Source organism: Neodiprion fabricii, chromosome 4, assembly GCF_021155785.1.
Source record: "Neodiprion fabricii isolate iyNeoFabr1 chromosome 4, iyNeoFabr1.1, whole genome shotgun sequence".
NCBI lineage: Eukaryota > Metazoa > Arthropoda > Insecta > Hymenoptera > Diprionidae > Neodiprion > Neodiprion fabricii.
In genome coordinates this window covers 6589868-6617021 of record NC_060242.1, presented here as the reverse complement: position 1 = coordinate 6617021, position 27154 = coordinate 6589868, and the positions used below count along the sequence as shown (strand labels likewise).

Here is a 27154-nt window from a genome sequence, read left to right as displayed (position 1 = left end):
CATGTATGCATACCTTACTTACCGTTTCGCGGCCGTCGCGATGCCGCCGGATCCGATTGATTCTGCGATTCAACCTTTTACTCTACACTCTAAAGCCGTGCCACGCAGCGACCCTCCAGTCGTCAGCGAAAGTTGAGAAAAGTTGAGAAAAGTTGAGAAAAATCGAGATGAATAAGTTAGTAAAGTAGTTATTTTACAGTCGTAGGAATGTCTGAGATTCATTAAATCGCAATAAGGCAAAATGTAATTAATATCTTGAAAATTTGACTACTTCAAACTTTCAAAATAGTAACCCAAATGTTTCGTTATACGTCAAAGTGATTGACTTCAGTCTCCTCGTTTTTGCCCCGTCTCTTTAACAAAGTCAACGACAAAGACAAATCATTTCTACCCTGTTTTTATAGACACGGTCGACACGGTGAAATTATCTGTTTATTTAATTTATCGAATATGGTGAAAGGAAATTTAGTTGTTTTAGGTCAAGGAATAGAATCGGTTGATAACGTGAGACGGAATAATTTGGCGAAATAATAATTTCGGTTACTTCGTACCCTAGAGTTTTTTCCGATGTCAATTTGTTATTATCTATGAGTTCGGAAATCGGTAGTATTAAATTATAAAAATTACAAAACTTGTAATTATTTTCGCTTTTTACCGAGAATCATATACTTTTTTTTACTCTGAATATGGACCTTCTTCTCTCCCCGAGATTTCAGATTATCCTTTTCAGTGCATTTTAAAACTATCCGAAAAATTTCATTCAATGTCGATTGAATTGAAATTTATCACCCTGACTATGATTGCAAATTTGATCTTTTTTTCTTTTCTTTTACTTTGCGTGAAAAAACGAACAAAAAACGTCCGTTTGAACAGCTTGTAATAGGTTTTAAACTCGAGGAATTATTTTTCCTTTCATTTCGTTTGTTTATAACTACTCAATTTCTGGATTAATTTTATTTATATAGTTGTTAGCGTATAACGCTAACATCCGGTTCTTAGAATTTTTCTAACACGAATAAATCATTGATGATGAATATATGTAGCAACATTGTCGAAGGGAGTACACCAAGGAAATTTGAACGTTCATTATTATTCTTCTATACATTATAGAGTTGAAATGAATTTTATTTTCTGTCTAAATAATTGTATTCGCGTTTTACAAATAAAGAATACGCTTTTTGAGAAGATTATTTTTACTCTTACAGATAATTCTCCAATTTATCTAATGAAATTGGTTGAATGAATAGAAGAGAATAAAAAACGATCAATTTTACCGTTGAAAATGAGAATAAAAAATTATCGTTATATAACACACGTTAGTTGCACAAAAACAAAGAAAGAAATCTTGTAAGCTTTTGAAGTCGAAACTGTTTCCTGCAAGTTAGGAAATTTCGTAAAATTTCAGTATTTTCACTCGGAATAAAATCGGTTTAAAAAAACGTGACTCCAGTTTAGAATGAAAATAATAATCCGGTTTAAAAAATCGCGTACATTATATTCAAAATATTCTCGAACAAATGAACAAATAATAATGACAAAATATTGCGAGTGATCGAAATGAAAAATATTTCAATCCCGAAAATTTTATTCAAAGTTTGGAAAATCTGTACAGCGTTTGTTCGAACTTGTAAATTAATTATCGAAGGGTGTCTCGCTGTCAGGGAAATTTGGAAAATCGAAAATTCTCATGGAATTTTCATGCGTTTGGAATACCGGGAAATGTCAGGGAATTTGATACGTCATTGACGGTGTATAGACAACCCGTAATATCGAGTATCGTGCGTTTCCGCCGATCGCAGTAATCCTGCGATAAATCCTCGCGAATTTATTATCACTCGGTAATTTTTTTATCGCCCGTTTGCCGTTTCGCTGGCGAATATTCGGACAGAGCGGCGACTGGCCGCCGCGGATTTTCGTTCTCGAAAGTAGGCCGCAGAAGACACGGGATGGCATACAATAATAGCGGTTGCAAGCAAGACCGACAGACACGGCAGCAGTCCGAGAGAAGGCGATACTTTACGTCAGACGATTCGCTATTAATAAAACTACGCTGCTTCTCCCCTGATACTTCTTCTCTCTCCTTTGGATTTTCACAAATATATACAGATTAACATCCGTCCGAATTTTAACGCTGGTGCTGCTACCAGTTGCTAAGAAAAATCTTCGATCGTCGGATCTGCTCGAGATTCAATATTTCGAACTTAAAATAGTATATTGTGTAACAAGTAGGCAAACTCGGTATTTTCGGGCCGAGCGTAAGTTTGCTGTGAGCAAAATTATTCAACACTTTGAAGCATGCGTACGTTTTTCCTTGCAGTCAAATACCTTCAAACTGGGTATGCGTGGGTTCTCCAGGTCGATGATTTTAAAAATTCGGTCAGATCTGAGAAATTGTCAATATTAAAAATGGTCGATCTAATATCAGCGAACAGGATCGATTTTTATATTTTCAGTACACTATAGTGATCCAACATCTTGAATTTTGAAATTCCGACGTCAAATTCGTTTTCAACGATCACTAAAACCCCTGAGTGAGAAATTTGAAGCGAATCGGATAAATTTTTGTATTTTCAGTCCGCCATATTGGATCCGCCATCTTGAATTTTGAAATTCCGACGTCAAATTCGTTTTCAACGACCCCGAAAACTCCTGGGTGACAAATTTGAAGCGAATCGGATCAATTTTTATATTTTCAGTCCTCCATATTGGATCCGCCATCTTGAATTTTGAAATTCTGACGTCGGACTCGTTTTTAAAACCCAAAATCACTGAGTTCCACTTTTCTAGTCGCCATAATCTTCCGACAATTACATTTATTCTGTAAAAATAGGCATTTTCTACACTTTGTTCATTTATAGCGCTGAATTTTACCGAACGTTTAAAAATCCTGCACGATAATCTGTACCCTAATACCGTTTAATTTGTTTGTTTTGTTTTCGTCCCCTTCACACATGTAAATTAATTATTATTGATAATTAAATCAGATCGAATTATTTAGATCATTAAAAGTATTCTTCGCATCTATATTATACAAACCCACGTTTTCTAATCCATTTTTTATACTTCAATTTGTACCGACTAAAATCAAAGAGGATATCGTTTCATCATTCGAAAGAGTTGAAATTTTGTATCATACGAATCGTGTAAAAATTGTTTTTTCTTCAAATTACAAACACAAAAACCAATTTCATCAAAATTTATTCTAAACGCGCACAAATTAGACATATTTTATTCCAAGTGAAATATTTTTACGATTTTGATGAAGATCAGTAGACACATTTTGTATCTAGAATAAAAGCTAATTGACTGTAAAAATGATTGGATCTAAATAACGTGAAACAATATCGAACAGTCATTGTTTGTTTTCTTATTTTTGTTATTCACGTTTTTACAAAACTGTGATAAAATTTCTGCCGTCAATTCGACCAGAGATGTAACTTTTTTTTGCGTGTAATGAAAATAAAAACGAAAAAAAAAAATAAAAAGAAAATTCCATATCCATATGCCATGAATAATTTTTCTTCTTCGTTACGCGAATCGAATTTAAGATGATGATTATAACTGCCTATCGAAGTTTCGTTGCGCGCGGTTGGTATTCCGTACAAATTACGAGGAACGAGTAACGGTATCGAGACGTGTTATTGCGACAAGAGTATAGAATCCTCCGTTGAAAACTCCATTCTCGGCCTAAGACACACGCACTTGCGTCCGGTATAAATTCCGAGTCTCTCTCTCTCTCTCTCTCTCATACTCTGTCTTTTCATCTTAATCCCATTCAGCCTCCGACAGGCGGCATCGCCTTTTCGACATTTTCCGATTTTCCGATTTTCCAATAGCGATGTAGAAAGCGATTAGACGCTTGCGCTAATTCTTTTATCATAAAGAGGTCATTCGGTCAATTTTTTGACTCGGTCATGCGAATAAAGTTCATATTATAAAGTCGCATTCCAATTCTCGCCGCGGGATCAAAATTCCATCACGCGAAAGTTTTCAACAACACGGTCACTTTAATATTTTACACAATTTAATATTTTTCTATTCGATCGAGGGAAAAAGCTCCAAGGTTTACGGTTTTTATCAATGCAATTTATTTATTTTCGTTTTATTCGGCATCCCGGCAAACGTTAAAAAATAATGATATTCCTCCGGTTTATTGCTTGATTAAATTTCAATTAAATCAGTTTTTCAACTGATGTAAAAAGTTTGCGATTTTAGCTTCTAACAGTTTTCGTTATTTTTTTTCTTTAGCAGGTTCGTTGTTGAGAATTAATTGTATTATTTTAGTATTAAATTTACCACCAGACAATCGTACGCTGAGTATATTTATGTATGAAATCAGTGCCTTCGCGAGCCGAGAATCATTTCGGTTAACCATATCCTGAAAATGAAAGTAGAATAATAAAAAAAGCTTTCGATAAGAAGGGAAAAATAAGACATCATTTCAAATCAGTTTAAAATTGTGAAAAATCTTGTAAATTCTTTTCATTCCATTCTACGATAATTCGTTTTATTGCCGACAACTATTTCCCGCGATTCCAGAACAACGTTTTTCTTCTTTTCATCACGTCGTCGCGATCTTCCAGCAGTTTTCCAGATTCATTTTGATCAACACTGAAAAACAAACCTGTTTCAGTAAGTAAATGAAAGAAAAACACCGGAATAACCTGAAATAAAAAATCGACGCCTAAGCTTTTATTAATAATTTTAGTACTCGTTTGAAAATTACCGCTCATGTTTAAAAATAACATTAATTGAAAGAATAATTAACACGCGGCTATGAATGTCGAAAAATTGTACAATATTTATTTTCAATTATAATTTGTATCAAATAAATTTCGATAAATGCGTGGTAAATTTTACCTCTGAGCGAATGATCTCAGTTATAAATCCTTGCAGCATAAATCTGTGCTGATCATATTTTTATTTAATTTTTGTTTCTATTAATATGTACTCCTAAAATTGATCGTTCCCTGTAAATATACTTTTATCTTTCAATTTTCTTTCACCGTACGATTAATATCATACGATTATCATGCTCTAACGGTACATATAATGAATATTTGCTCATCTTCTTTTCCTTATTCTTCTTCTTCTTCTTCTTCTTTTTCTTCTTCTTCTTCTTCTTCCTGTAAGATTTTATAATAGTTACGTTACGGGTATTTAGGAAGAGCGAGCAGACAGGCACTGCAGCATAAAAGGTGTGTCTCGGTGTTCCACGTCCTTGCACTTCCACTCGTGAGTGCATCAACGCGAATGAATTAATACCCTTGAATAAAAGGTAAAATGGGCAGGTAGAATATGCACACATGCCGCGCATGGTTCACTTATTTGCTAATCGAGGAATAGAAATGACAAATCTATCGTGGCAATCATAAATTGCTCCAACGCCTAATAATCGCTTGTAAAAAAATTCTTCTTACTTATTATTTTACGATCGAATTTTTTCTGCAGTCCTAATCGAACCAACCGAAACGATTATTTTGTATAATTTTCTGCGCATTATTTACGCGTCATTTGATTTTTATATCCTTTGATTTATTTTTTTTTTCCCCTCAAAATCGTGAGCAAACGACGATTTTAGTCACATTTCTTTCCACCGAGGAATTGGATAAACGGATTGTAACATAATTTTCACAAAAAAAAAAATATTATCCATACCTTAACTGTTCGAACGAATAATAGATGGAAATTTTGTTGTTGGCAGGAAAATTGTGTTTAGTTTTGAAAAGTAATTTGATTTCAATTTTTTTTTTTTCTCAACTTTTTTTTTCGTCACAGCAGATAAACAGTAATGTTGAAGATATAATTTTCTGTGCATGGTGGAGGTATTTTTATTTTTATTTTATTTATTTATTTTTTTTTGCTTTAACAAAATACTCGCATATTCGACCTTGTTAATTATTATTTTTCTGTTTGTTTGTTTTTTCGACAAAATCCTTTCATCCATTGCGAATTCGAATTTGTAAATCTGTCTCTTAACTTGATTTGCCTCGGATCCGGTTAGCTTGTCGGAACGAGACTCGACTGGTTACCGTTTTGAGTTTATCGTACTCGTTATAAAAGCGAGGCTTCGATGTGCAGCCATAACGAGTATAAAATGCGTCTTCTCTATAAACTTATAGACAACTATTTAGCAGCGAACGTTGCGGTCTATCAGGTCGTAAAAATGAAGCGGCAGTATATTAAAATGGTCTAAATAGATGGAGAAAAATACGGAATCTATGAATATTGATATTTACGTGTATTGAGGATGAAGTTAGGAGAACAGAATGAACAGTTTTATAAAAATATCTAGAAATGTTATTTGCGCCAATGATGCGACGGATAGAAATGAAGTAACGTATTTACTGTGATTGAAATGAATCCGAACAAATTCGAATGACGTAAGCTAAGGTATAAACGATTTGAGAAAATGTTTTATAATCAGAACTTTAAAAATCACTAAACTATTTTGGTCTTGTTTTTTTTAATCTGATTCTAATGCTTCTGGACTTTTTTTTCTATGCTATAAAGGTCTCCGGAATCGTTTGAGAAAAAAAATGTTTCAAAATTTTCAGACAATCGGTGAAAGACTTACCAGCACTGAAAATGAGCTGAAAAAACGTTATAATCGCATGAAAACCATCAGAGCCTGATGATTTTTAACGCATTAATTATAAAATCTGCTTCTGTTAAATATCTTTGGTTAATTATTTAATTAATATAAGCAATGAGAGGATGTGCGTAAAAAACTGAATTTTATACACAATTTGTTTCCCTTCTGCATAATCTTTTCTCCTTAGGTGGAAATATGTATTTGTAGCGGATCGGTCGAACGGATGATATAAAATTTTGTGACTTGTGAGTCAGCGCGATTCTGGTTTTATTTAAGACTCGTCCCACGTACCGTGTGCAATTAACTTGGGGGAAAGAGAGGCATGTTATGTACCCACCTTTTATCGATTCATACTGACATTTGGGGTGGAAAATTTTACTCTGCGAAAAAGTTTTCGTCGAGAAAAAGAAAAAATTTCTCAATAAATATTTGCACAGAGATCGTTTGAAAGTTTTTATTATGACAGGCATAAAAATATTGCGAATATTCAAGCTTACGGAGAATGTAATTGGCAATAAATTTGCAGGGAGCTTTTTTCCGCTTTCTTTGCTCTTATCAAAATTTCTTTCTTTTGGCGTCTTGTCGCTGCTATCAAACGCAATGCGGATGTCACTTGGAATATTTCGACAAAAGGCACTTTTGCACGTAAATATAAATTGTGTAAACACTTGACGCGGTGATCGAGACTCCCAGTCACTCGCCATTTCCGAATACATATCGCTTTCCTCTAGCGTATCTCCTGATATGGTGATACCGGCGAATCGCTTCGAAACAACTCGAAAAATCACGCACGCGCCTTTTTCTCTCGCCCACGAACTTTTGCGCCAAGAGTCGCCCACTCGTTCATTCTTCGACCCAAAACCTGCCCGTTAACCGAACGTCTTTTCTTTATTTACAAAAGCTTATTACGCTTTGGCCACATTTTAATCTCCTCGTTGAGATTTTATTAAGGTACGATTCATTCCCTGGGACGTTATTGGAATTAAATTAGAGTTTTTCTTCTTACAAAAATCCAGGTGACTGTTATTATTGTTATTAAGATTAACATATGTAGTACGGTATTAATATTGTCACAATTTTTTATGTTATTAAAATTTACCACTATAAATATACTCGGTAATAATTTATTATAACTGAATATAATTAGGACTTATTTGACGGTAATGTTAAATTTTCACTAGCTCGAAGTGAAAGAGCTTTAACGAATATTATATCGAAACGCGAAAACTTCGCAGCAACTTACCAGGTCAGAATATAAAGAAACTGAAATTTCGTTACAAATCCGAAGTTGAAACAAAAGCTTTCGGTTTCTTACTTTGTTCGTTTCTTGTTTAACGTTTGAATTCGACGATAATTAAATGTGAATCGATGATTATTTTTCATTGCAGTTTCTTCAAAATTTGGGAAAGGTAGACCGGACAGCTGACGACATCTTCGATGAACATTTACAAAACTTCACAAGACAGCAGAATGCGGCCAACAGGCTTCAAAAAGAGTTCAACAATTACATTAGGTGTATCAGAGGTAATTATAATCCCTAAAAATAATCTCCTTCACTCAACTCAACCGATGAATACTTGGATAATTGTAAAACAAGGATGACTGGAATCCAACAAAATTATCTGGATCAAGTTCGATTTGAGAAAATCCGTATATTATTTCATATGTTTTTTGGAAACTGCGTATCATTTTTCTGGCATTTCATGATCAATATTAGTATAATTGAAAAAGTCGGCCGAGTCAATCTAACGTCAAGTTTATCATTGAAAGTATTTTTTTTCATCAACTGGCACAAGATCGATTCGTTCTGCCTTCATCGAATGAAAAATGAGCATTTTTGCCATGAAATTCCGCTAATTTGAGTGAAGATGATCGATTGCTGGAATATTCTCACATTTTTCTGCCCGTTTTGCGACGTAATCCGTCGATGTACGCATCTTTTTACATGTACAAATAACAGAGAAACTTACCGTACTGTGTAATATTGCAGAAAATTCATCGATAGAAAAGTTTCGGCGCACTTTCACTTTCCGTTGCTTATTATACGTGTTACAGTCCAAGCGTATTGCATGTATTATCTAGCCTTGCGTAATATTGTGACTTTACAGCGTCATTCGTCAAATTGAGTTACGTAGTTGAAAAATGACAGTGTCAGTTTTTAAGCTTTACAGCGGTCATATGAATACCGTCCATTGAAATTAACTACACGTGCGCTGAAGCTTCTTTTTATACCACAATTTCCGACTGTTAGATATATTTCTATCTCGCCTATTAATCTGTCTATCTATTCGTCTAACTACCGGTCTATCTAGTTATCTGTCTACCGAGTTACCTATCTATCTATCAGGATATCTGTTTGTCTATCTAGTTATCTGTCTACCTAGTCACCTATCTATCTACCAGGATATCCGTTTGTCTATCTAGTTATCTGTCTATCTATGTATCGTCCACGGAATATTACTTACGTGATAAATTATTTTAAGAACGAGGGCATCCTTGTTTGTATTTTTATTCAACACTTGCCTGTAAATCGGCGGATAGTTCGGGACGATGGATGGTAAACGGAATATGTACGATCTGAGCGAAGAATTTAAAATTACTTGTTAAAAACTTCCGCGGTAAAGCGTACGCGAAGAAAAAAATCCCTCATTTATTTTTCCCTTCTCCGTTTCGTTACTTCTTCGTATTTATAATCAACAATACTTTCATCTTATTGTCATTTGAGCCACGGCTTTGGCATATTATATACTTATCTCATCATGCGTAACGTTTCCACCTCGACGATACTTTTCCATTATTATTAGGCAATTTTAGCTGACGCCATTATCCGATGTATCAATAAAGTTGAAACACGTAACAATAATAACTATGAGAAGTTTGAAAGCAGATGAAAATTTTTTTGAAATCGATCCGAACAATCTTACATTTTTTTTATTTTATCCGTCTCTTTACAACGTTCAGGTTTCCGCTTTAATTAAGTAATTATTGCAAATGTTGAATTTTTTTTTCTTCTCTCTTGACAAGAAAAGAAAGAGATGTATAGATATTTTGAAGCGATGCGATTGTAATTGAATAATTGAGTATCTTTTCGAATGAATTTCAGCGGTACAGGCGGCTTCAAAAACGCTCATGGATTCCTTGAATGAAATCTATGAGAGCCAGTGGACCGGACACGATCTTCTGTACGTTCAGGCACAGAATATGGACATGCTGTGGCAGGATTTTACTCATAAATTGGCCGATCAAGTCCTTGTCCCCCTCAACACATACCAAAGCCAGTTTCCTGAGATGAGGGTACATTACACACAGTAATCTTTACAATTATTTCATTTCATTGCTCATAACTTTCGAATTATAGTATGTTGTCAATACTGCATCCATTATTATAGAGGTTACGCTGACTACCAAAGTAGTAAATTAATTGGATGATTCGGGGTGACTTTGATTACAGATAGTGTTTTTACTTTTTTCAGAAAAAAATAGACAAGAGAGGACGTAAGCTTGTCGACTACGATGGACAGAGACATAGCTTCCAGTCGTTACAAGGCAATCCGAAGAAACGGGACGAGCTTAAAGTTTCGCGAGGCAAAGAACAATTGGATGAAGCTAAACGAACTTACGAACAGCTGAATTCAGAACTTCATGACGAATTGCCTGCGCTATACGACTCCCGTGTTCTTTTCTTGGTTACTAATCTGCAGACTCTTTTCGCCGCCGAGCAAGTATTTCATGCTGAGACAGCCAAGGTGAGTACAAATGAGTAGAAATATTGTACGATTAATCATTAGGTTTAAAATCAAAGAATTAAAATGAATTTTACGTCGATAACCTTCTTGTAATTGTTACTCATAAGTTTTACATCTTGTTTCAGGTCTATTCTGAGCTTGAAGCAATAGTAGACAAATTAGCCAACGAAAGTCAGCGAGGATCTTATACATTGAAGAAAAACTCTGAGTCGCAATCGCCAAAATCGCCAAACGCTAATTCGTCGTAAGTTTGATTTCTACTTTACCGAATAACGTTTGTTATAACTAATTTTCTTCACATATAGTCCAACTAATTTCATCAAGTCATAATACGAAAGCTCCTTCCTATTTTTTTCAACTATAGACTCGAATATTTCTCAATGGTAGATGATCGTCGAGGTCCAAGTATAACGTTATCTGTTTCAGATTGATAATCAACACGCAACCAGCGCAGAATAATATATCAGCAGGTACGTGATCGTTTAGCATAAATCTGATTACAAATCTACTTGAAAATATGTTTTGAGTGAAAATAAGATGTTTTTTTTATCTTTGTTTCGTTTTGTTTTCCTGGTAAAGACATTAATAATAATTAACATTTGCTTTTGAGAAATTGTGTCTGAAGTAAGAAAAAAAAAAAACAAACACGACTACTAAAGAACCAGCAATTTGCTCTTTTATGTGGCGAGAAATGACATTATGCAGGGTTTGAAGCTTGGTTTGAGTGTGGCACTTGTCGTGTTTTACAGTATTGGGCGAGACGACTGTCGCTGCTGGAGATACTTCACCTACTACTCAAATAAACGGCAATGCTAACAGCAACGCTAACAGCAATGCTAACTCCTTAAATAACAAAGATGGCCCTCCTGAAAGCCCGCCAATCAAGCCTGTCCAACCAGTTGAGGAGTTATATGATATCCCAATTGGTGAGCTATACATGTAGTTAAAACCACTCGGGTACCAAAAAGTTCTACTGTCTATTGTAAGCACACACCGTATTCGAGTACACAGCAATAGTGCAAGAAGATTAGTACGTATTCACTTCGTTAATCGTAAGAAAATACAGATTTAAATCGCAGACAATAATTATAGTGATATGGATAACAATTTAGCATCTTTCAAATTTATTCATCTAGTCTTTTTCTTTAATTGCCGATGATCAGTAAACTAAAGTGAGTTTTGGAAAGTTTGAATCTTCGTTCATGCTATCAATTTTTTCCGTTATTCTGAATCTTAAGGTTTCGCAGACAATAATCATGAACTTACCGAGCTTTACTCTTTTCATTCATTGAAGTCAACGCATAATAGTTACCTTAAAATCTTCAACATATTCTATATCTAAACTGCATGTAACTCGATGAAAGGTATCAGGATCGGAGACTCTGGAAATTTATTAATTTCATTTGTGATAATTATGCCTCCTAGTTCGGTAAGTTATTTTCTAGCATAATATTCACGTGAATTTGACTTTCGAGGGTGTTTATCGTATCAATTTATATGGTATGTGTAGTCTACCCATAAATAGCAAATTCAGAGTGTAGAATTTGAGGTTCAAAGAGCACTGGAAGACCTTCACTGTGTCCAGATGCAATTCTTTCAAAGTAACCAGGGAACAGGACATTTAATATACACGCAAAATTGGTTAATGAAAATGACTGAATTGTAGCTTACCATGGCAGAAAAATTGTTGCTTTCAAGTGTTTGTATGTTGATAATTTTTTTCTGTGAAATGTTGGAAAGTTTTGGAGTTCATTCTACGTATGTATATACATTATATATGAGTTGGAACGTGTGAATTTAACGGTGTGACCGTACCAAGTAGCTTTTCTGAATACTCAAATTATTGGCACATTTTTTGCACTTCATTTATCCGAATTCTGGTCTCAAGGCGAGAAGTCATGAGATATATAATAAAACAGAAATGCACGCTTTAGTTGAAATTCGATCAAATAAATGTCAGATTCATGAAAGGAGATGCTTTTCTAGAATATCCGCTTTAGTATTCAATGTAGGATACATTCCTATGTAAACTGGATAAACACCATTAAATTCTGTCTGTCAATTGTGCATGGACTTGTTGAGAGAGAGAGAAAGAGAAAGAGAGAGAGAGAGAGGAAAAAAAAGAACTGTTTATAAATATCAATGTCAGCAGGCCCAGCACTAATGACAGCAATTGAATCATTTTAGACGTGGAATATCAAAATGGTACCAATTTATCTATAGGGGCGACAACAGACAACTTGCCACCCGGTGTTTTGTACAGGGTGAAAGCAACTTACAAGTACACGCGTGAAGATGTGGACGAATTGTCGTTCGACGTTGGGGAGATCATTCGTGTTATCGAGTATGAAGACCCCGAGGAACAGGTTTGTCTTATTTTTCATTCTTCTACTTTCAACCAACCAAAGAATTTTGAATTCAACTCCAAAAAAGTTGTTTCACTTGCAGTTAGGTAACCAAATCCGATGAACAGAAATAATTTTTTACCCATTATATTGAGAGCAATCACTATTTTTACGTTATCAATATATTTCTGTCGGTACGAATGATGAAGGTACAAAATTCTGTACTGAAATATTGATGGTTCACCGTTACATATGACTATTGGTTGCGAATTGAACTATATGAAAATAAAATATATCCCGTTTGTCTGCCGTGACGAATGTGTAAATTTGAAATCGTTTTTGCTCTTATCTTTTCTCGAAACACAGGAGGAAGGGTGGTTAATGGGTGTGAAGGAAGGATCTACTGAGAAGGGCATGTTCCCAGCAAACTTCACAAAACCACTGTGAGGGCGGTAGGACTACCCATTTTACCACTGCAACGCTCATGAAAACAGCCTATTCTACTGTAAACTAGTTGAAGAAGAAGAGGAAAAAGAAAAGTAGAAGAGTAGAAGAAGTAGAAGAAGAAAATGAAGACGAAGAAAGAAAAGTAAAAATCGAACCGTCAACTGGAGGTGTAATTTCAAATTTTTGTGAAAAAATCAAGTTGAGGTGATAGAGAGAGAAGATAACGACGTGGTAATGCTGGTGGGCTCTGCGGAATATCAATCGACCCAAAGTGCCTTAACCCAGCTATTGTCTGTGCCAACCAACATTCACTGCTCGTAGTAATGTGTTTTTTTTTCTGTTTCTGTTTCTTTCAATTCGACCATTGAACGCTATCACTAATAATAATCAAATCAGATATTTAATTAATTAAATAATAACAATAATGATGATGATGATGATGATGATGATGATGATGATGATGATAATAATAATAATACAATACAATACAACTACACGCAATATTATAATACAAAGAAAAAATTTATCTTTATTAAATTAATTATTATTATTTTATTAAATTGTACATAGAATTTATAAATCTTAAGGCTATTGAACGAACCAACTTTATTGTGGGGCTTGGAAAGAAATCGTCGGTAAAACAATTTTGTAATGGTCATATTTTTGAAATCGTATAGAATCTTCTTTTGAATCTCAACTCTGTCAGTGGTGCAGGATATTGCCAAATTTTACGGTCCAATCATTCTTCTTGAAATCAAAGATAACGATTATACATACATTTGTTATATTTTTACCAACTTGAGACTTATGTACATACAAATAGATCCCAGCACGGAGACGTCGATTTTATCGATAAATTGACCAATGAAGTATTTGCGTCGGACTGCGAAAAGCAATTCTTCCATTACCATCTTAGTTATTTGCTGTTTGCTATAACGCATTTTCGTTTTTATGTTTTTACGTTTGATCATTTTATCCATATGTATTATATGAATCTATCTCAAAGACACATTTTAGTCAGACATAAGAAGGCACTTTTCAACTCCCAAAGGGATCTATTGAGTATTCGTATACATATATTTCGTTAGCATTTTACTATGAATTACATACCCGATGTACGTATGTGTATATATATACATATATGTAAACATATATACATACACGCAAACACACACACTTCTATCATAGAAATATATCTCTTTATACAATTTAGCAGAAATAATCGAAGATTTGTTGCAATGAAGAGAAAAGGGAAGAAAAAAATTATTTCTGCCGATATAGAGTTATTCACGTAGCCGATAGAACAAAATATGATAATAATAATAATGGTCCAACTTTTCAAACCTTCTTCTTCTAACGTCGGTGAATACTCATCATTAATATTGTCGATCTGCCGAATCATCAATAAAATCCGTGTAATAAATCATAACGATAATAGTAATATATATACAATATCATATAAACATGAGAATAATCTTAGGATACTGCTTATATCAGCTTCGGCGTAGCTGCGTGTCGTTTTATTTTATTAAGTTGATCTGAAGAAACTGCATATATACATATAAGGAAGTTGGATTGTTCTTTTATAAATTAAAACAAAAATAAAATAAAACTGTTTATAGTTATAGGATTGGTCCATTGTGACACTGCAACAATCACTTTAAAATCCCTTATCGTATACGGTTTTGAAATCGCGCTACGTTTTTGAAAACGCTGAATCTCATGCAGACACATTGGCCGTTCTGTCGTTTAATTCAAACTCTGATGTCGAATCTCCATTATTTCTTGTTCTGGATAACTTTAACCTTCCTCAGTTGAATTTCTTAGTACCACAACAAATAAGAAAATGATAAGTCAGCTACACTGGGTTTGACTTAAATTAGAATCTTCTACTTCTCTGCTCCTACTCCCATTTTGCCAGAAAGAAATCTTCCGACGATCAAGTAATTCAATATTTACCTTATCGCTGTTGTAATATACAGTGATAGTGTATCAGTCCATGATTTGCATTTAATAGAATTTAAAGTTTCTAATAAATTAACACTAATGCGGTTAATGTGCCTGGTTGTTATGTGGCGATCAAGACCTCTGGAATACATACATACATACATACATACACACATACATACATGGACACATACAAAAATTGCTGATTACGAGTTACCTTTGTCTCTGTTGCGTCTAGTGTAGCAATGGAACAATCCTCATTGTTATGTCATTTGTCATTTTTATGTCATGTTGTTTAATTTTACTCTGAAGCCATAAGTCATATCTTCATAACCTTATGATAAAAATAACATTATAACAATAATTATAACGTCTCTATCGTTTTTTAATTGCCATACCCCACTCCCACGTATTATTCAAACTCTCTGTAAACAGATATCGTTGGGAAAACCATTGTATGTTTATCTAGATTGGTCTAATACGCCTGGCTTCTTGTTTGGCAATTCAAGACTACATCGAAGACACTTGTATCATGACGATTCGAGTTAAGTATGTAAAAATGTAATATTTACTTTTTATTAAGTTATTCCATTTCACCGCTAACTCTTGATTCCGAATTCTGTGGCTTTGTTACTGTAGCAAATTGTGACTACTGGAGAACAGTAACACTGACCAAAAATGAAAAATTCTCAATATATTGACTTAATTTCGACTCTAATTGAAAGTGCTTAACATAGTTTTTTATAAATTGAGTGTATAGTTTATATTCTCATGCAACTAAATAACCTGTTTAATAATCCAATGTATCCTACATTGTAGATCTTCTAGATCAGAGTATGAAATGTACCACGCTACGCTTTGTGGGACTTTGTGAGAGCGATGAATCATGTCTAGATCACAGGATCGGAAGTGTTATTACACCAGATGGAGCGACCCAGTATTGCGAAGGCGATACTCGATGCACTTGGTTCCAACTTCTGAAGAGGACACGTCTTCCGTTAGAAGATCAAGGTCATCATCGCCACTCCTCAACACGTTGCATGCGTCTGTCGCTCAACTGGATCCACAGATTGCATGCTTGTCTTGTCGCAACCATTATAAAAAACAAAAATCTTCAAAGAGTCACTTTTCGGTAAACAGTTGAAAGGCAAAATTTGAGGATAATTTTCAATCATTCAAGTTGTTGAAATTGGTAAAAATATTTTTAGTCAATTAACAGAAATCGAATGGTACGAGAGACGGATCTCAGCGGATGCGAGAGAGTCTGGAAATACAGTTGGTCGGTAGCCAGGTGGAGGAAGCTTTGTCTAGCGATAAGCAAACAGCGCTACTTGGACATCTCGAACTTGCCACCGACGCTCTCGAGGCTCTGATGCAGCACATTAGCTCTTTGCAAGTGTCTCATGTCTCGGCACAGCGAGTCTTTCACCTAGTGCATCGGTTGATCCTACCCCAATCCTCCCCAATGATCAATTGCAGAAACTCCGTTTCTGCCGATTTAACAACTCGACTTAGGCAGGTATTCGAATTGAAATCATGTTACCAAGTCTGTTGATAACATCAGCAGCGGTATTTTTACAAAATGTATTTTTCGGTAGGCCGAATCTTGCAAGGATAATAATCTGCGGTTACTCTGCGACGCGATGGAGATTTGCTCTAAAAATATAGGGGTATCCAAACAGCTGCAGTCTCTTATAGACGATCATAAAATGAAGAAGAAAGACTTTGCCGTCGCTGCTAGAAACTTTAAAAATTTGTTGGACAATTCTAAACTGACTCTGTCTCAAATGGACAAGCTTCAATGGCAATACCAAGCCATAATGGACGATTATAAACAAAATAGGAGAATTTTGGAGTCGCAGCTACCCAGCATTATCAAGATGTTTGTATGATTTCATTCAAATTGAGAAATATTTTATCCAGACTCCTTGGAACAGGTGCGAAATATATTTAAATATTCCCATATTCCAGTCGTCTCGGTGCTATCGTACAAGGTTTCTCTACGATAGCTGCATTCTACGAAGACACGGAGTACTTCAAACAGGTTTCAGAATTGCTGAAAATACTAGGTGAAACGCTGTGCCAGGATGAGTCTGGTAGACAAATTTTCATAAATTAATAACCGGTTTATTTTGAATTTCAGCAACGATACATAAGATATTTACCGCTCTTCTACAGACTATTATTCAATATTAATTTGACATTGATTCGATAATTCGTTGGTAATGTTTTTTTTTCTAATTTTCAGCCACAGATAATCATCATAAATATGCGAAATCTCAAGTTCAAGAAATGTGTCAAAAGTGTAAGGTAAACAGGGTGGAGAAGAAATAATTGTATTTGCTTTCGTCAATTCCATTAGGAATTTAAGAGGTAGAAATTATAGACAGCACGAAGCCTTATATATTTAGTCTCAAATCCTCTTAATACAATGCCAAGGGCTTTGCTGGCCTCCGGTGGAATAATATATGGGGAACTTGATTTGACCGATTATAATAGCGAAAATATCCACGCGATAGGTAAACATACATACAATCTACATTGGTATATTATTTATGTTTTCAATCCGCGATTGCATATGTTACGATGAAACGTACGTAAATAATAATTAGCATCAAATTTATGTTTCAATTTAGCAACAAGCATTTATTTTCGCTAATTTTCTACCGTTTGACAATAATCATACAAGCGACGAAATCATACAATTTTTTAATACAGCTTACACATCGATGTATAGGTATCATTAAATACTTGTAACTCGGGCTGTTGTAAATTTCATTTCTTGCATTACTGCGATTTCTTTTATTACACATTTACAAATAGCCTATCGCTTATTCGTTTATGAACGCCTATGTTATAACATAAGTATTGTTTCTTCTTATTCGAAACTGGCTGCTTATACTCGTGGGAGTAGGAACAAATCGAAAGGTAAAAAGTACATGAATATTTAGTTTATATAAGGTTCAAGCGACCGTTATAAATAGAAAAACAATACGCAACGGGGTAAATATTTTGGAGTTGCGTGCTCCGAAATGGTGCACTTGGACGAGACAGTTGTATGATTACTGATAAAAATTGTTTATAAGAACGATCAATATGCTGTCGGAGTTGGGAAATTTAAAAATCTGGCGGCAAGAGCGGTGACTTTTGTTTGTTCCTTTGCGCAACCGCGGAGCGGTGTTTGTTTTCAGTTGCGAATGCATGACGGGAAGTGGCGCTGTAAGATTACATGGACGCCATCTTGCGATAGGCGGTTACCGTGTAATCGAAGTGGATATTCGCTCGTGTTTCGGGTGAAAGGTAATCGAAGCCGGTTCTCAGTGCCCGATGGATATATCCGTGAGTTTCGTTGAAAAGGTGATGCCGTACTAAAAGTAAACAGTGCGTCAAGTGCGGTGATAAACTGTGTTAATAATAATTTAACCTAAACGCCGGCCGATCCGTTCGCCGTGCCTCCCCCTTACGTCTCCTGTCTATTTCGTTAGTGTGTTTAATCATATTAAATAAACACGTGCACACCGTGGCGACAGGCTTCGGAAAATCTAGTTTGTCTAATAGGATCATTTGCGCTCCTCGTCGGCCCCCACAACTCCGCCGGATATAAACGGCGAGTATCGCGGGCGCGGCGCGAGTCGAGGAGGAGGGCTGGTCCGTTGCAGCAGACGATCTGCGTCGTCGTCTGTACGTACGTACATACATACATACGTTACCTGAGGCGAGCGGCCCACCACACCCAGCGAGCTAGCGAGCGAGTTTCCGAACGAGCCAACGAGGGTCGAGCCGTGCGGAGTGGCGCGGAGTGCGGAGGTGGAGGCGAAGGAGAAAGAGGGAAAGATAAAGAGTGACACAGAGCGGCTCGAATTCGAGTCGGAGGAGAGACGTGAAACGTAAAACTCTGTACGCGGGGGGGCCTGTGGGACGATTCAAGGCAGAGGGAAAACCGAGCGCACGGTGCCTAGCCTCCCGTTTGACCGATCGAAACGGAACGAACCGACTCGACGAGTCCTCGCCGTGTTATCGTCCAGCTCCAGCAGTCCCTCGGATTCGGTGGTGGCATAACGAATGTAAAGTGAGTGTGTCGGTGCGTGGGTGACCAGTGCGTTCGTTCGTTCGTGCGTGCGTGCGTGCGTGTCGCGGATCGACGACGTCGCCTGTGCTGTTCGTTGGTGCGAGTGGCGTGTGGCGTGTGGCGTGCGGTCCTCGAGTCGAGTATAAAAAGCTCAACTCGCCGGCGAGGGGAGGAGCAGGAGTGGACAGTGTGCGGTTTTGATGCATCGTCGTCGTCGGCATTTCGCTGCAGCAGGATCGCCCCGCGGGTGATAAGAAGAAAAAGAAGAAGAAGAAGAAGAAAATAAAGAGGAAGAGGAAGAAGAAGAAGAAGAAGAAGCCGAAGAAAAAGGAGGAGGAGGAGGAGGAGGAGGTCGCCACCACCACCACCACCACCACCGCCGCCGCCGCCGCTGCCGGTGCCGCCGGTCGTCCATTCACCGTTTCAGTCGTCGCGCCACGACCGCGACTCGAGCATCGTGACGACAAAATAACGGGGCTAAAATAAAGGGAGAAAACGGCTGCTGCCGCACCGGAGGAGGAGGAGGAGGAGGACCACCACCGCGGTCACGGTGGCTCGGGTTCCCCGCTGCAGCACCACCGCCGCCGCTACGAGTACGACCACCACCTCCGTCGCCGCCGACGCCGACGGCAAAAGATAATATCGGCTGAGCCGAGCTGAGCCGAGCTGAGCTCTGAGCCGAGCCTACACTCCACTCGGACCGACCACCACACGACGCAACACCACCCCCTCCCTCCCTCCCTCTCTCCCTCCTCCCTCCGAGGATTTTGCCCTGAAACATGGCGTGCTGCCTGTCGGAAGAGGCCAAGGAACAGAAGCGGATCAACCAAGAGATCGAGAGGCAACTTCGGAGGGACAAGCGAGATGCGAGGCGAGAGCTCAAGCTGTTGCTCTTGGGTGAGAAATTTCTTTCTTTTTTTTGTATTTTTCTTTATCATTCCTTCCTCTTCACACTTTGCCTCAATTTTTTCAGTCTTAATATCGTATTTCGTCTAATTCACACTTCTCGCTCGCTCGCTATTCACCGAATGAAATCACTCGCTGCAGCGATTCTCTGCCCCCCCCCCCCCCCTCCCCCACACTCCTATCTTCCATCTCATTGTCAATGTCACAACTGCAATCATCTCTTCCCTCTACTTCCGCTCTCGTTCGACGTGCTTTTCATACTTCTCGATTGGTTGTTTCCGTCGTCGTCTTGCCGCCGCCCCTTCTCCCACCCTCCCTCCCCACCCCCTATCCGTCCATCCCCCGACCGTCTTCCGTTACATACGTGTACCTCTCTCTCTATTCGTGCCGGTCCGCGCGAAGAGGGGAAACAAGTGGGGAAACTGATTTTTAAAAAGCAAACGCCTGTACCACTTGACCCTTATATTCTTGGACAGTTTGCGCTTGCATCGCGGGCGAATTTATTATCGTCTGCAACACCAACCCCCGTAAGAATGAATAGGTTAATGTGTGTGTGTAATATCGCACCGTGGCGGAGAGTAGTGCTCCGAAACTCTAAGAGAGTTATGGCAACAGCCTGGAGGATTGTTATGATTGTTTTGTAATAGGTGATACGTCGCGTGAGATGTGGATGGAATGATTGAATATAATTGAACGCAACAGTTTCGAGACGACACTCGTATGCTGGTGGAGAAGTTTGTCGTCGTTGTCATCGTCGTCATTATTGTCATTATTATTATTATTATTATTATTATTATTATTATTATTATTATTATTATTATTATTATACACAATTGGAACAATGTGAATACCGTTTAATAGAAATATTTTATATAATATATTGATAATGCGTAACATACGAACTGAACAAATAGAGAAGAGTTGCTTCTGATCTGAATTTTGTTCATCATCGACTTTCAAATACATCTTTATGGGAATTGAACTAATTTTCAGGAGTGGTATGTTATTGATACTGTTTCGAAACTCGCGTCAACGATAAATCAAAAAAAAAAAAAAAAAAATTTTTTTTTTTTGGACCTTTTTTTTTCTTAATCGTACCATTCCTCTTATTTTTATGCACGTGGCGTGGAAACGATTACTTTACGCACTGAACGCAAACTAACAATACGCGAAAACCATACTAGTTTTGAACAAAATTAATTTTTAAATCACTTGCGTAGAATCCGTTTAAAAAGGGTATTAGCAGGAAATATAAAAACGTTTAGTAATATACTTTTCATAAACCGGTAGGTTGTATATATATATATAATATGTATTATATATGGGGAATTCCGTGCGAATCCGACCATTGTCTGACCCCCTCATCCCATTTTTGATTTTGTTAAAAAAAAAAAATTTCCACGTTTGTCCCAACTCCGAAACAGTCAAGTACCGTGAATTTATTTAATATTTTTCATTCAATCGCTCAATTATTTATAAATATTTAAAGTGATTTTTGAAAAGCAACTTTTTTCAAAATTCTCACAAACTGTGTCTTCTATTCCAAACATTTCACAACTGAGTCCATTATCGGGCAATTTGTTTTTTTTTTTTTTTTTATGTCAAAAAGTTCCTGCAAAATTATCAAAACTTCTATTTTTTTCTTTACAACATTTATGGATCGGTTTCATTATAGAGCAATTTTTGTCTATTTTTTTTAACACGTTCATCTTTTTTTTTTTAATATGCACTTCGTAATGAAACTGGTCTAGAAATGTTCTAAGTAAAAAATAGAAGTTTTCAGTATTTTTTGGATATTTTCCGACGGTTTAGACAATGTTTTAGTCAACCAAAAAAGTTGTAGTGCAAAAAAAAAAAAAGAAAAAAAAAGATAGGAAGAAAATTGGTCCATCATGAAATGATTGGAAAAGAAAATACCGTGTTTGAAAATGTTCAACAAGGTACTTTCCAAGATGACTCCAGATATTTATAAATAATTAACAAGTTGAATTAAAAATCTAAAAAAAATCAGATCAATGTTTCAGAGTTGAGATAATTGCAGAAAATTTTTTGATCGAAATCAAAAATGGGACGAGGTTCAGACGTTGGTTGGGTTCGCATGTAATTTTCCTAATATATTTGTTCATTAGCACACCTTTTTGACACGGTCGCCTAATTTTGTAGAATGCAAAGTTTTCGAAACCGTATGTTTGAAAGAAAAAAAAAAAAAAAAAACTGACCAACCGGTTGTGTAAACTGTCGTTTCTGTGTACGGATTTTATTTTATCGCATTAGAAACTCGGTATTATAAATGTAGGTAAACGACCGTAATGAAAATGTTACGTAAAACTTAAATTAAAGGTTGATAAGTTGTTAATTATGTAGTTTATGAAACATGGGCTTTTTATACGGTAGCAACGAAACCGTGAATAATCGTGTATTTGACCTCTTCAACTGATATTTCTAAATGTCCCATCATGTTTGTTCGTCAAATTTCACTGTCAGCTTTCAATTTGTGATAAAAAATATTTATTAGGTCATGTTTTGGCTACGATTATTCAAGATCTAGATAATAGCTAATTAATGAAATTTCAATGTAGGATAATTCTAGACTCATTCGTATGTGTGTAATTTTTTTTTTCCTCCCTATTGCGTAAACCGAATTTCGAATTGTGTTTACGGAAACGTGGGAGAGAGAGAGAGAGAAATTAAAGGGTAAAACGAGGACCTTGATTAAAATTTTTTAATGAGGTCAAAGTATGTAGATCGTTGAGTAAAAAATCGAGATTTTTGTTCAGACACGACTTTTCCTAATTCGCCAATGTCGTAATTGCTGCAAGAAATGATATAATTTTTTCTGCAAGACCGGTTACATAACAAGTAAAAAAAAAAATAATGTTCACCGTGTCGTAGAATGCATCGAATAAGACTGTTTATATTTTGATTTTTATATGACGAATAATTAATTACTGTGTGGGACGAAATTGACTAAAGACGAGATTTGGGAGGTCATTTGTTTTTTTAATTTTTAAATGAGATAAGACTTGCTAATTATCGCAAATGGATGATTAAACTTGTTTAATCATTTTTCTCATTGTCAGGGTTATTAGCCCAACGTTATTGTTGCAATGAAATTTACGTGTCTCTAATCAAATGAAAATCTTGCAAACAATCTATTGATTCTAAAAGAAAAAAAAAAAAATTACAAAATTACGAATCAACAAAGTGCCAAAAATGAAAGCGAATATACGGAAATTCCCTATTTTCACATGGGTATAAACAAGTACAGAAACCTAGACAAATTTGTTTGCAATTTTATTATTAGTTGTTGAAAAGGGAAAAGCATCTAATTTTTAAATAAGAAATTTAAGTAGATCTTGAAAAGCACCTTATTTTCACATGCGGCACACTTTCAATTATTTTGATGAACAACTTTAGGTCTGCTAAATTATCAACCTTCCATGAATCTAAAATTCTCACATTGTTACATTTTTATAAACGCTACTTCATCTCCAGTTTTAAAAATTTTCATTCGCAAATAACGATTCTGCTGCCCTGATTATTCATCTACAATTGAATCTACACGGTATAACGCAAACTTTATTTGGTGTGCAATTATGCTAATTGTGTGTACTGCTCTTATTTTTTTCTACTTGTTTTCATCTTTTAAATCCGGTCATTTAAGTGTAGTAGATTAAACACTTTTCTATCATTCTGATTATTTCTGTACTTAATCATAGTTTTTTTTTTAATTTTTTTTATCTTATCTTCTTCTTAAAATAACCGGGGTAGACTTGTTGTAACAACTCTTCATAACTTGTCCAATTATTGTTTCGTTTATTTGTTTATCTATTTTTTTTTTTACTTGCACCGACGAGTCGAGTCTTGTGCGTAAATGATGTTGAATGAAAAGAATTTCGCAACAAGTGAAACAGTAATCTACTATTTTCTTCGTATTGGTGTATAATGGTAATAAGAGTAAAAAAAAAAAAAAAACTACAACAGATCTCATGATAATAATAACAAGAGGAACAACAATATAATGTGAAATTGGTTAGAATTTGCACGACGAACTCGTAAGAAGTCGAAAAATAAAAAGTACAAAATGATGATTATATTATTATTATTTCGAGTATTCAGGATTGTCTGAAATTTAGTAAACCATAGTATAAACAAAAAACGTAATCACATTTATTTTGTAAAGTCAACTCCTTGAAAGTCATTCGGAAATTGCCAATAATGATTTTTTTTTTGGCATTTGCAACTCAATTATGGCGACGTTGAATATCTTTATCTTGTGAACCTCTCATCATCCGTTTGAAAGAAAATTCATTTCTTTTCTTTTTTCTTGCCATTTTGATTTTATACTTGTTTGTTTTTTTTTTATCTGTTTTTTTTTTTTACTTACGCATATACGTATGTATAATTTTTTGATTTCATTGTGGATTTTTCGGATCAAAGTTCCGAAATGTAAGATTCTGAAAATTATAATATATTCACACAGCGTAGTTTGCTCAACGAGTTGGTGTAAAAAAATGTGAAAAATCGAAAATCAAAATGACCAGGATTCCGAACGTAGATATGTGGAAAATCTGAAACAGAGAAAGATGAAACTGGTGAAATTACACCAAGATCAAAATTCACAGAACTGAAAATCTTGGACCATTTGAAACTTCGATGTTTCGTTAAAGTTTGATTTCTTTGCTTCATGTCTCACCATCAAAAAATTCAGAATTTGCCACTTCACCGGAACTTTTCAAATTCGGAATTTCCACACCGTCGCGAAAATTGTTCTTGGAAGGTTTTCGGAAACCGTACCAAGACGGGAACAATCCTTGATGAAATCAAAGAATGTCATGTCAAGCCTTTACTGAGTTTTATGGAAAACCCTATAAACATATATATAATCCAAATCCCCAATTCTTTCACATCTTCATTTCATTCCCCTAGTCTCCCTATTTGAGCGGGAAGTTTCAAATTATTCGTAAATATAATGCTCGTTCGATATGTTTCGTACTTTGTTTCATTTCAAAGTTATTCGTAGGCAAATAAAAAACATCAATATTCTCGAATATTCGATAGAGATACATCTTTTTTTCGGTGAAAAGTTGGAAAAAAAAAATTATTATTAAATAAATAAATAAATCGAAACAAAACACTGGCATTCAGTTAGTCAGCACTGTAATGGAATAACCCACATGTCGGCACTACGTAATGTCACAGTCGGTGACATGCAAATATTGAGATAATCTTTTTACTTCATCTGATCATTTGTCATGTTGAAGAGAAAATAAGAAAAAAAAAAAAATGGTTCCATACGATTTTTTATTTTTCACTGAAAAGAAGATGAATCTCACTGAATATTTGTGAATATGGATTTATTTGCCTACGAATAACCTTGATTAAAATAAAGTACGAATTGTAGTGAATGAGGATATTTTTATGAATAATTTGAAAATTCCCGCTCAAATAAGGAGACTAGGGGAATGAAATAAAAATGTGAAAGAAATAGGGAATTTCTTTTTTTTTTTTCACCATTTGGAACTGTTTCGACAGGTTCCACTACGAATTTTTTTTTTTTTTTAAATTATTATTATTATTTTATTAATTTATTTTTTTTTTTATCCCCCATATAAGGACCACCCTAACGTACACACATGCATATAATTCGAGATATTTCGTTGTCGCAAAGAAGACAGGCGACAAGAATTAAATTTACACAGTATCGTTTGGTATTAAAAATCCTGTACATCGTCTTGTAATTTATTTTTAACAATGACGAGTGAAATTCTTCCGCGAAATGATGTATTAATAATACAGGAATGGGATGAAATGATTGGAACACACCGGAAACGGATGCCTGAATGTACGAAGTAGTAATTTTATTATTTTTGTTTCATTTCTTCTCTCGTCTATTATTTGCTGATTGTTTCTGTTTTTTTTTTTGATCCTATCCGTGACGTATCCTTTGGATTAAATGAATTCTTACTAATAATAAATTATACGTCGCTGTATTGAAGTAATATTAAAGTTTTCCTACTTCGTAACGTTTTATATTGTTATTGATTTTCTCTGATTGTGAAACTGTCCTGTCGTCGGATTGGTATTCCCATTCTTTCTTTTTCTTTTTTCCCCTCTTACAGGACGAAAAAAAAAAAAAAATAACGTGTCAATCGTCAAGGAGTATAAACGAGGATCAATCGAGTAATAATTAAACAATTGGCGATTTCTATTTATCGATCAAAAAATTTTTAAATTGGTAGATTTTCTTTCTTACATACATTTTTTTTTTTTTACATATATTGAACATATTGTTTATAAATTGACATTTATATTCTTTGACTAATTGTCGTCTATCTAATTTATCTAGTGAGGCTTTGTTTTTCGTTTTTCTTAAGTAGATTATAGCAGAAACAAAATTGATTAAAAGTTCACGTTTCTTGCACCACTTGTAAATGCAAACTTATTCCCTACGTGTTTTTCTTTTTCTTTTGTTTATAAAATGATGAACAGTTCATGAGTCACAGGAAGTATAAATAGTAATAATGAGGGTAATCCCAGGATGATAATATCGGGAAATTCCTGATTTAATCGTTTCAATTTTTATTGACTCATACCATATTTTAACATAATTTTTTTTTAACAACATTATTGAAATATGATTCGTGTTTCGGAAAACACGTTATTTCGTAATTTTAGGAATCTCTGAATTGCAGTAAATTATAACAAGGCAAAAGTAATACGTATATTTTCAAAATTTGGTCACTTCAAAGTCACTACAAAATTGCAAATAATTATCCCCCCCCCCCCCCCCCCCAATGTTTCGTTACGCTAACGTTACTAACTTCAGCCTCTGGCTTATTCATTTATTTATTTATTTATTTATTTATTTATTTTATGCATCGAGAATTGAACAGATTTTTCAGATACAAACGGGCAAATGTATTTTCGTATTCCTTCCATTGTATGTAAACTCAACGACTCGGCAACAATTATTTTATCTTTGGTCATTAGTGGCCGTTCTATAATCTATGAGCGGTCACGTCTGACCGCCGTTGCGGTGGTTGTCTTGCTTCGATAAGAACCTTTTATGTCTTCTCTGTTTCTAAGTATCTTACTC

The 27154-nt window shown here is 35.4% G+C and overlaps 3 protein-coding genes across 10 annotated transcripts in view; all 3 read left to right on the top strand.

Annotated features, from left to right (window-relative positions):
* LOC124181531 (amphiphysin) overlaps window positions 1-15454 on the top strand; it is a 40113-nt gene extending 24659 nt beyond the window's left edge. For 2 of the 5 annotated variants that reach the window (XM_046568175.1, XM_046568176.1), the window contains exons 2-9: window positions 7984-8119; window positions 9699-9889; window positions 10069-10341; window positions 10467-10585; window positions 10768-10811; window positions 11091-11267; window positions 12529-12707; window positions 13053-15454. In XM_046568175.1, the coding sequence (XP_046424131.1) occupies window positions 7984-8119; window positions 9699-9889; window positions 10069-10341; window positions 10467-10585; window positions 10768-10811; window positions 11091-11267; window positions 12529-12707; window positions 13053-13133 (1200 nt within the window). In that variant the 3' untranslated portion in view covers window positions 13134-15454. The remainder of the gene's footprint in view (window positions 1-7983; window positions 8120-9698; window positions 9890-10068; window positions 10342-10466; window positions 10586-10767; window positions 10812-11090; window positions 11268-12528; window positions 12708-13052) is intronic. The other 3 variants (XM_046568177.1, XM_046568180.1, XM_046568179.1) reach the window with 3 other exon arrangements.
* A 512-nt stretch (window positions 15455-15966) lies between these two features.
* Window positions 15967-17838, top strand: LOC124179766. The gene is made up of 5 exons (XM_046564482.1): window positions 15967-16212; window positions 16300-16599; window positions 16679-16962; window positions 17052-17176; window positions 17329-17838. Exons 1-5 carry the CDS (start codon window positions 15967-15969, stop codon window positions 17412-17414), a joined length of 1041 nt encoding a protein of 346 aa, XP_046420438.1. The 3' UTR covers window positions 17415-17838.
* A 475-nt stretch (window positions 17839-18313) lies between these two features.
* The window catches only part of LOC124181532 (G protein alpha q subunit), a 36665-nt gene continuing 27824 nt past the window's right edge, over window positions 18314-27154 (top strand). Inside the window, exon 1 of one of the 4 annotated variants that reach the window (XM_046568184.1) lies at window positions 18314-20046. In XM_046568184.1, the coding sequence (XP_046424140.1) occupies window positions 19929-20046 (118 nt within the window). In that variant the 5' untranslated portion in view covers window positions 18314-19928. The remainder of the gene's footprint in view (window positions 20047-27154) is intronic. The other 3 variants (XM_046568183.1, XM_046568182.1, XM_046568181.1) reach the window with 3 other exon arrangements.

What these genes read in the sequence shown, in the direction of transcription:
- LOC124179766 (XM_046564482.1), top strand. Translation starts at nt 15,967, where the DNA reads ATGTCTAGATCACAGGATCGGAAGTGTTATTACACCAGATGGAGCGAC. An exon ending in CTTCAAAGAGTCACTTTTCG is followed by an intron (nt 16,213 to 16,299) that starts GTAAACAGTTGA and finishes GTCAATTAACAG; the next exon opens with AAATCGAATGGTACGAGAGA. An exon ending in TAACAACTCGACTTAGGCAG is followed by an intron (nt 16,600 to 16,678) that starts GTATTCGAATTG and finishes ATTTTTCGGTAG; the next exon opens with GCCGAATCTTGCAAGGATAA.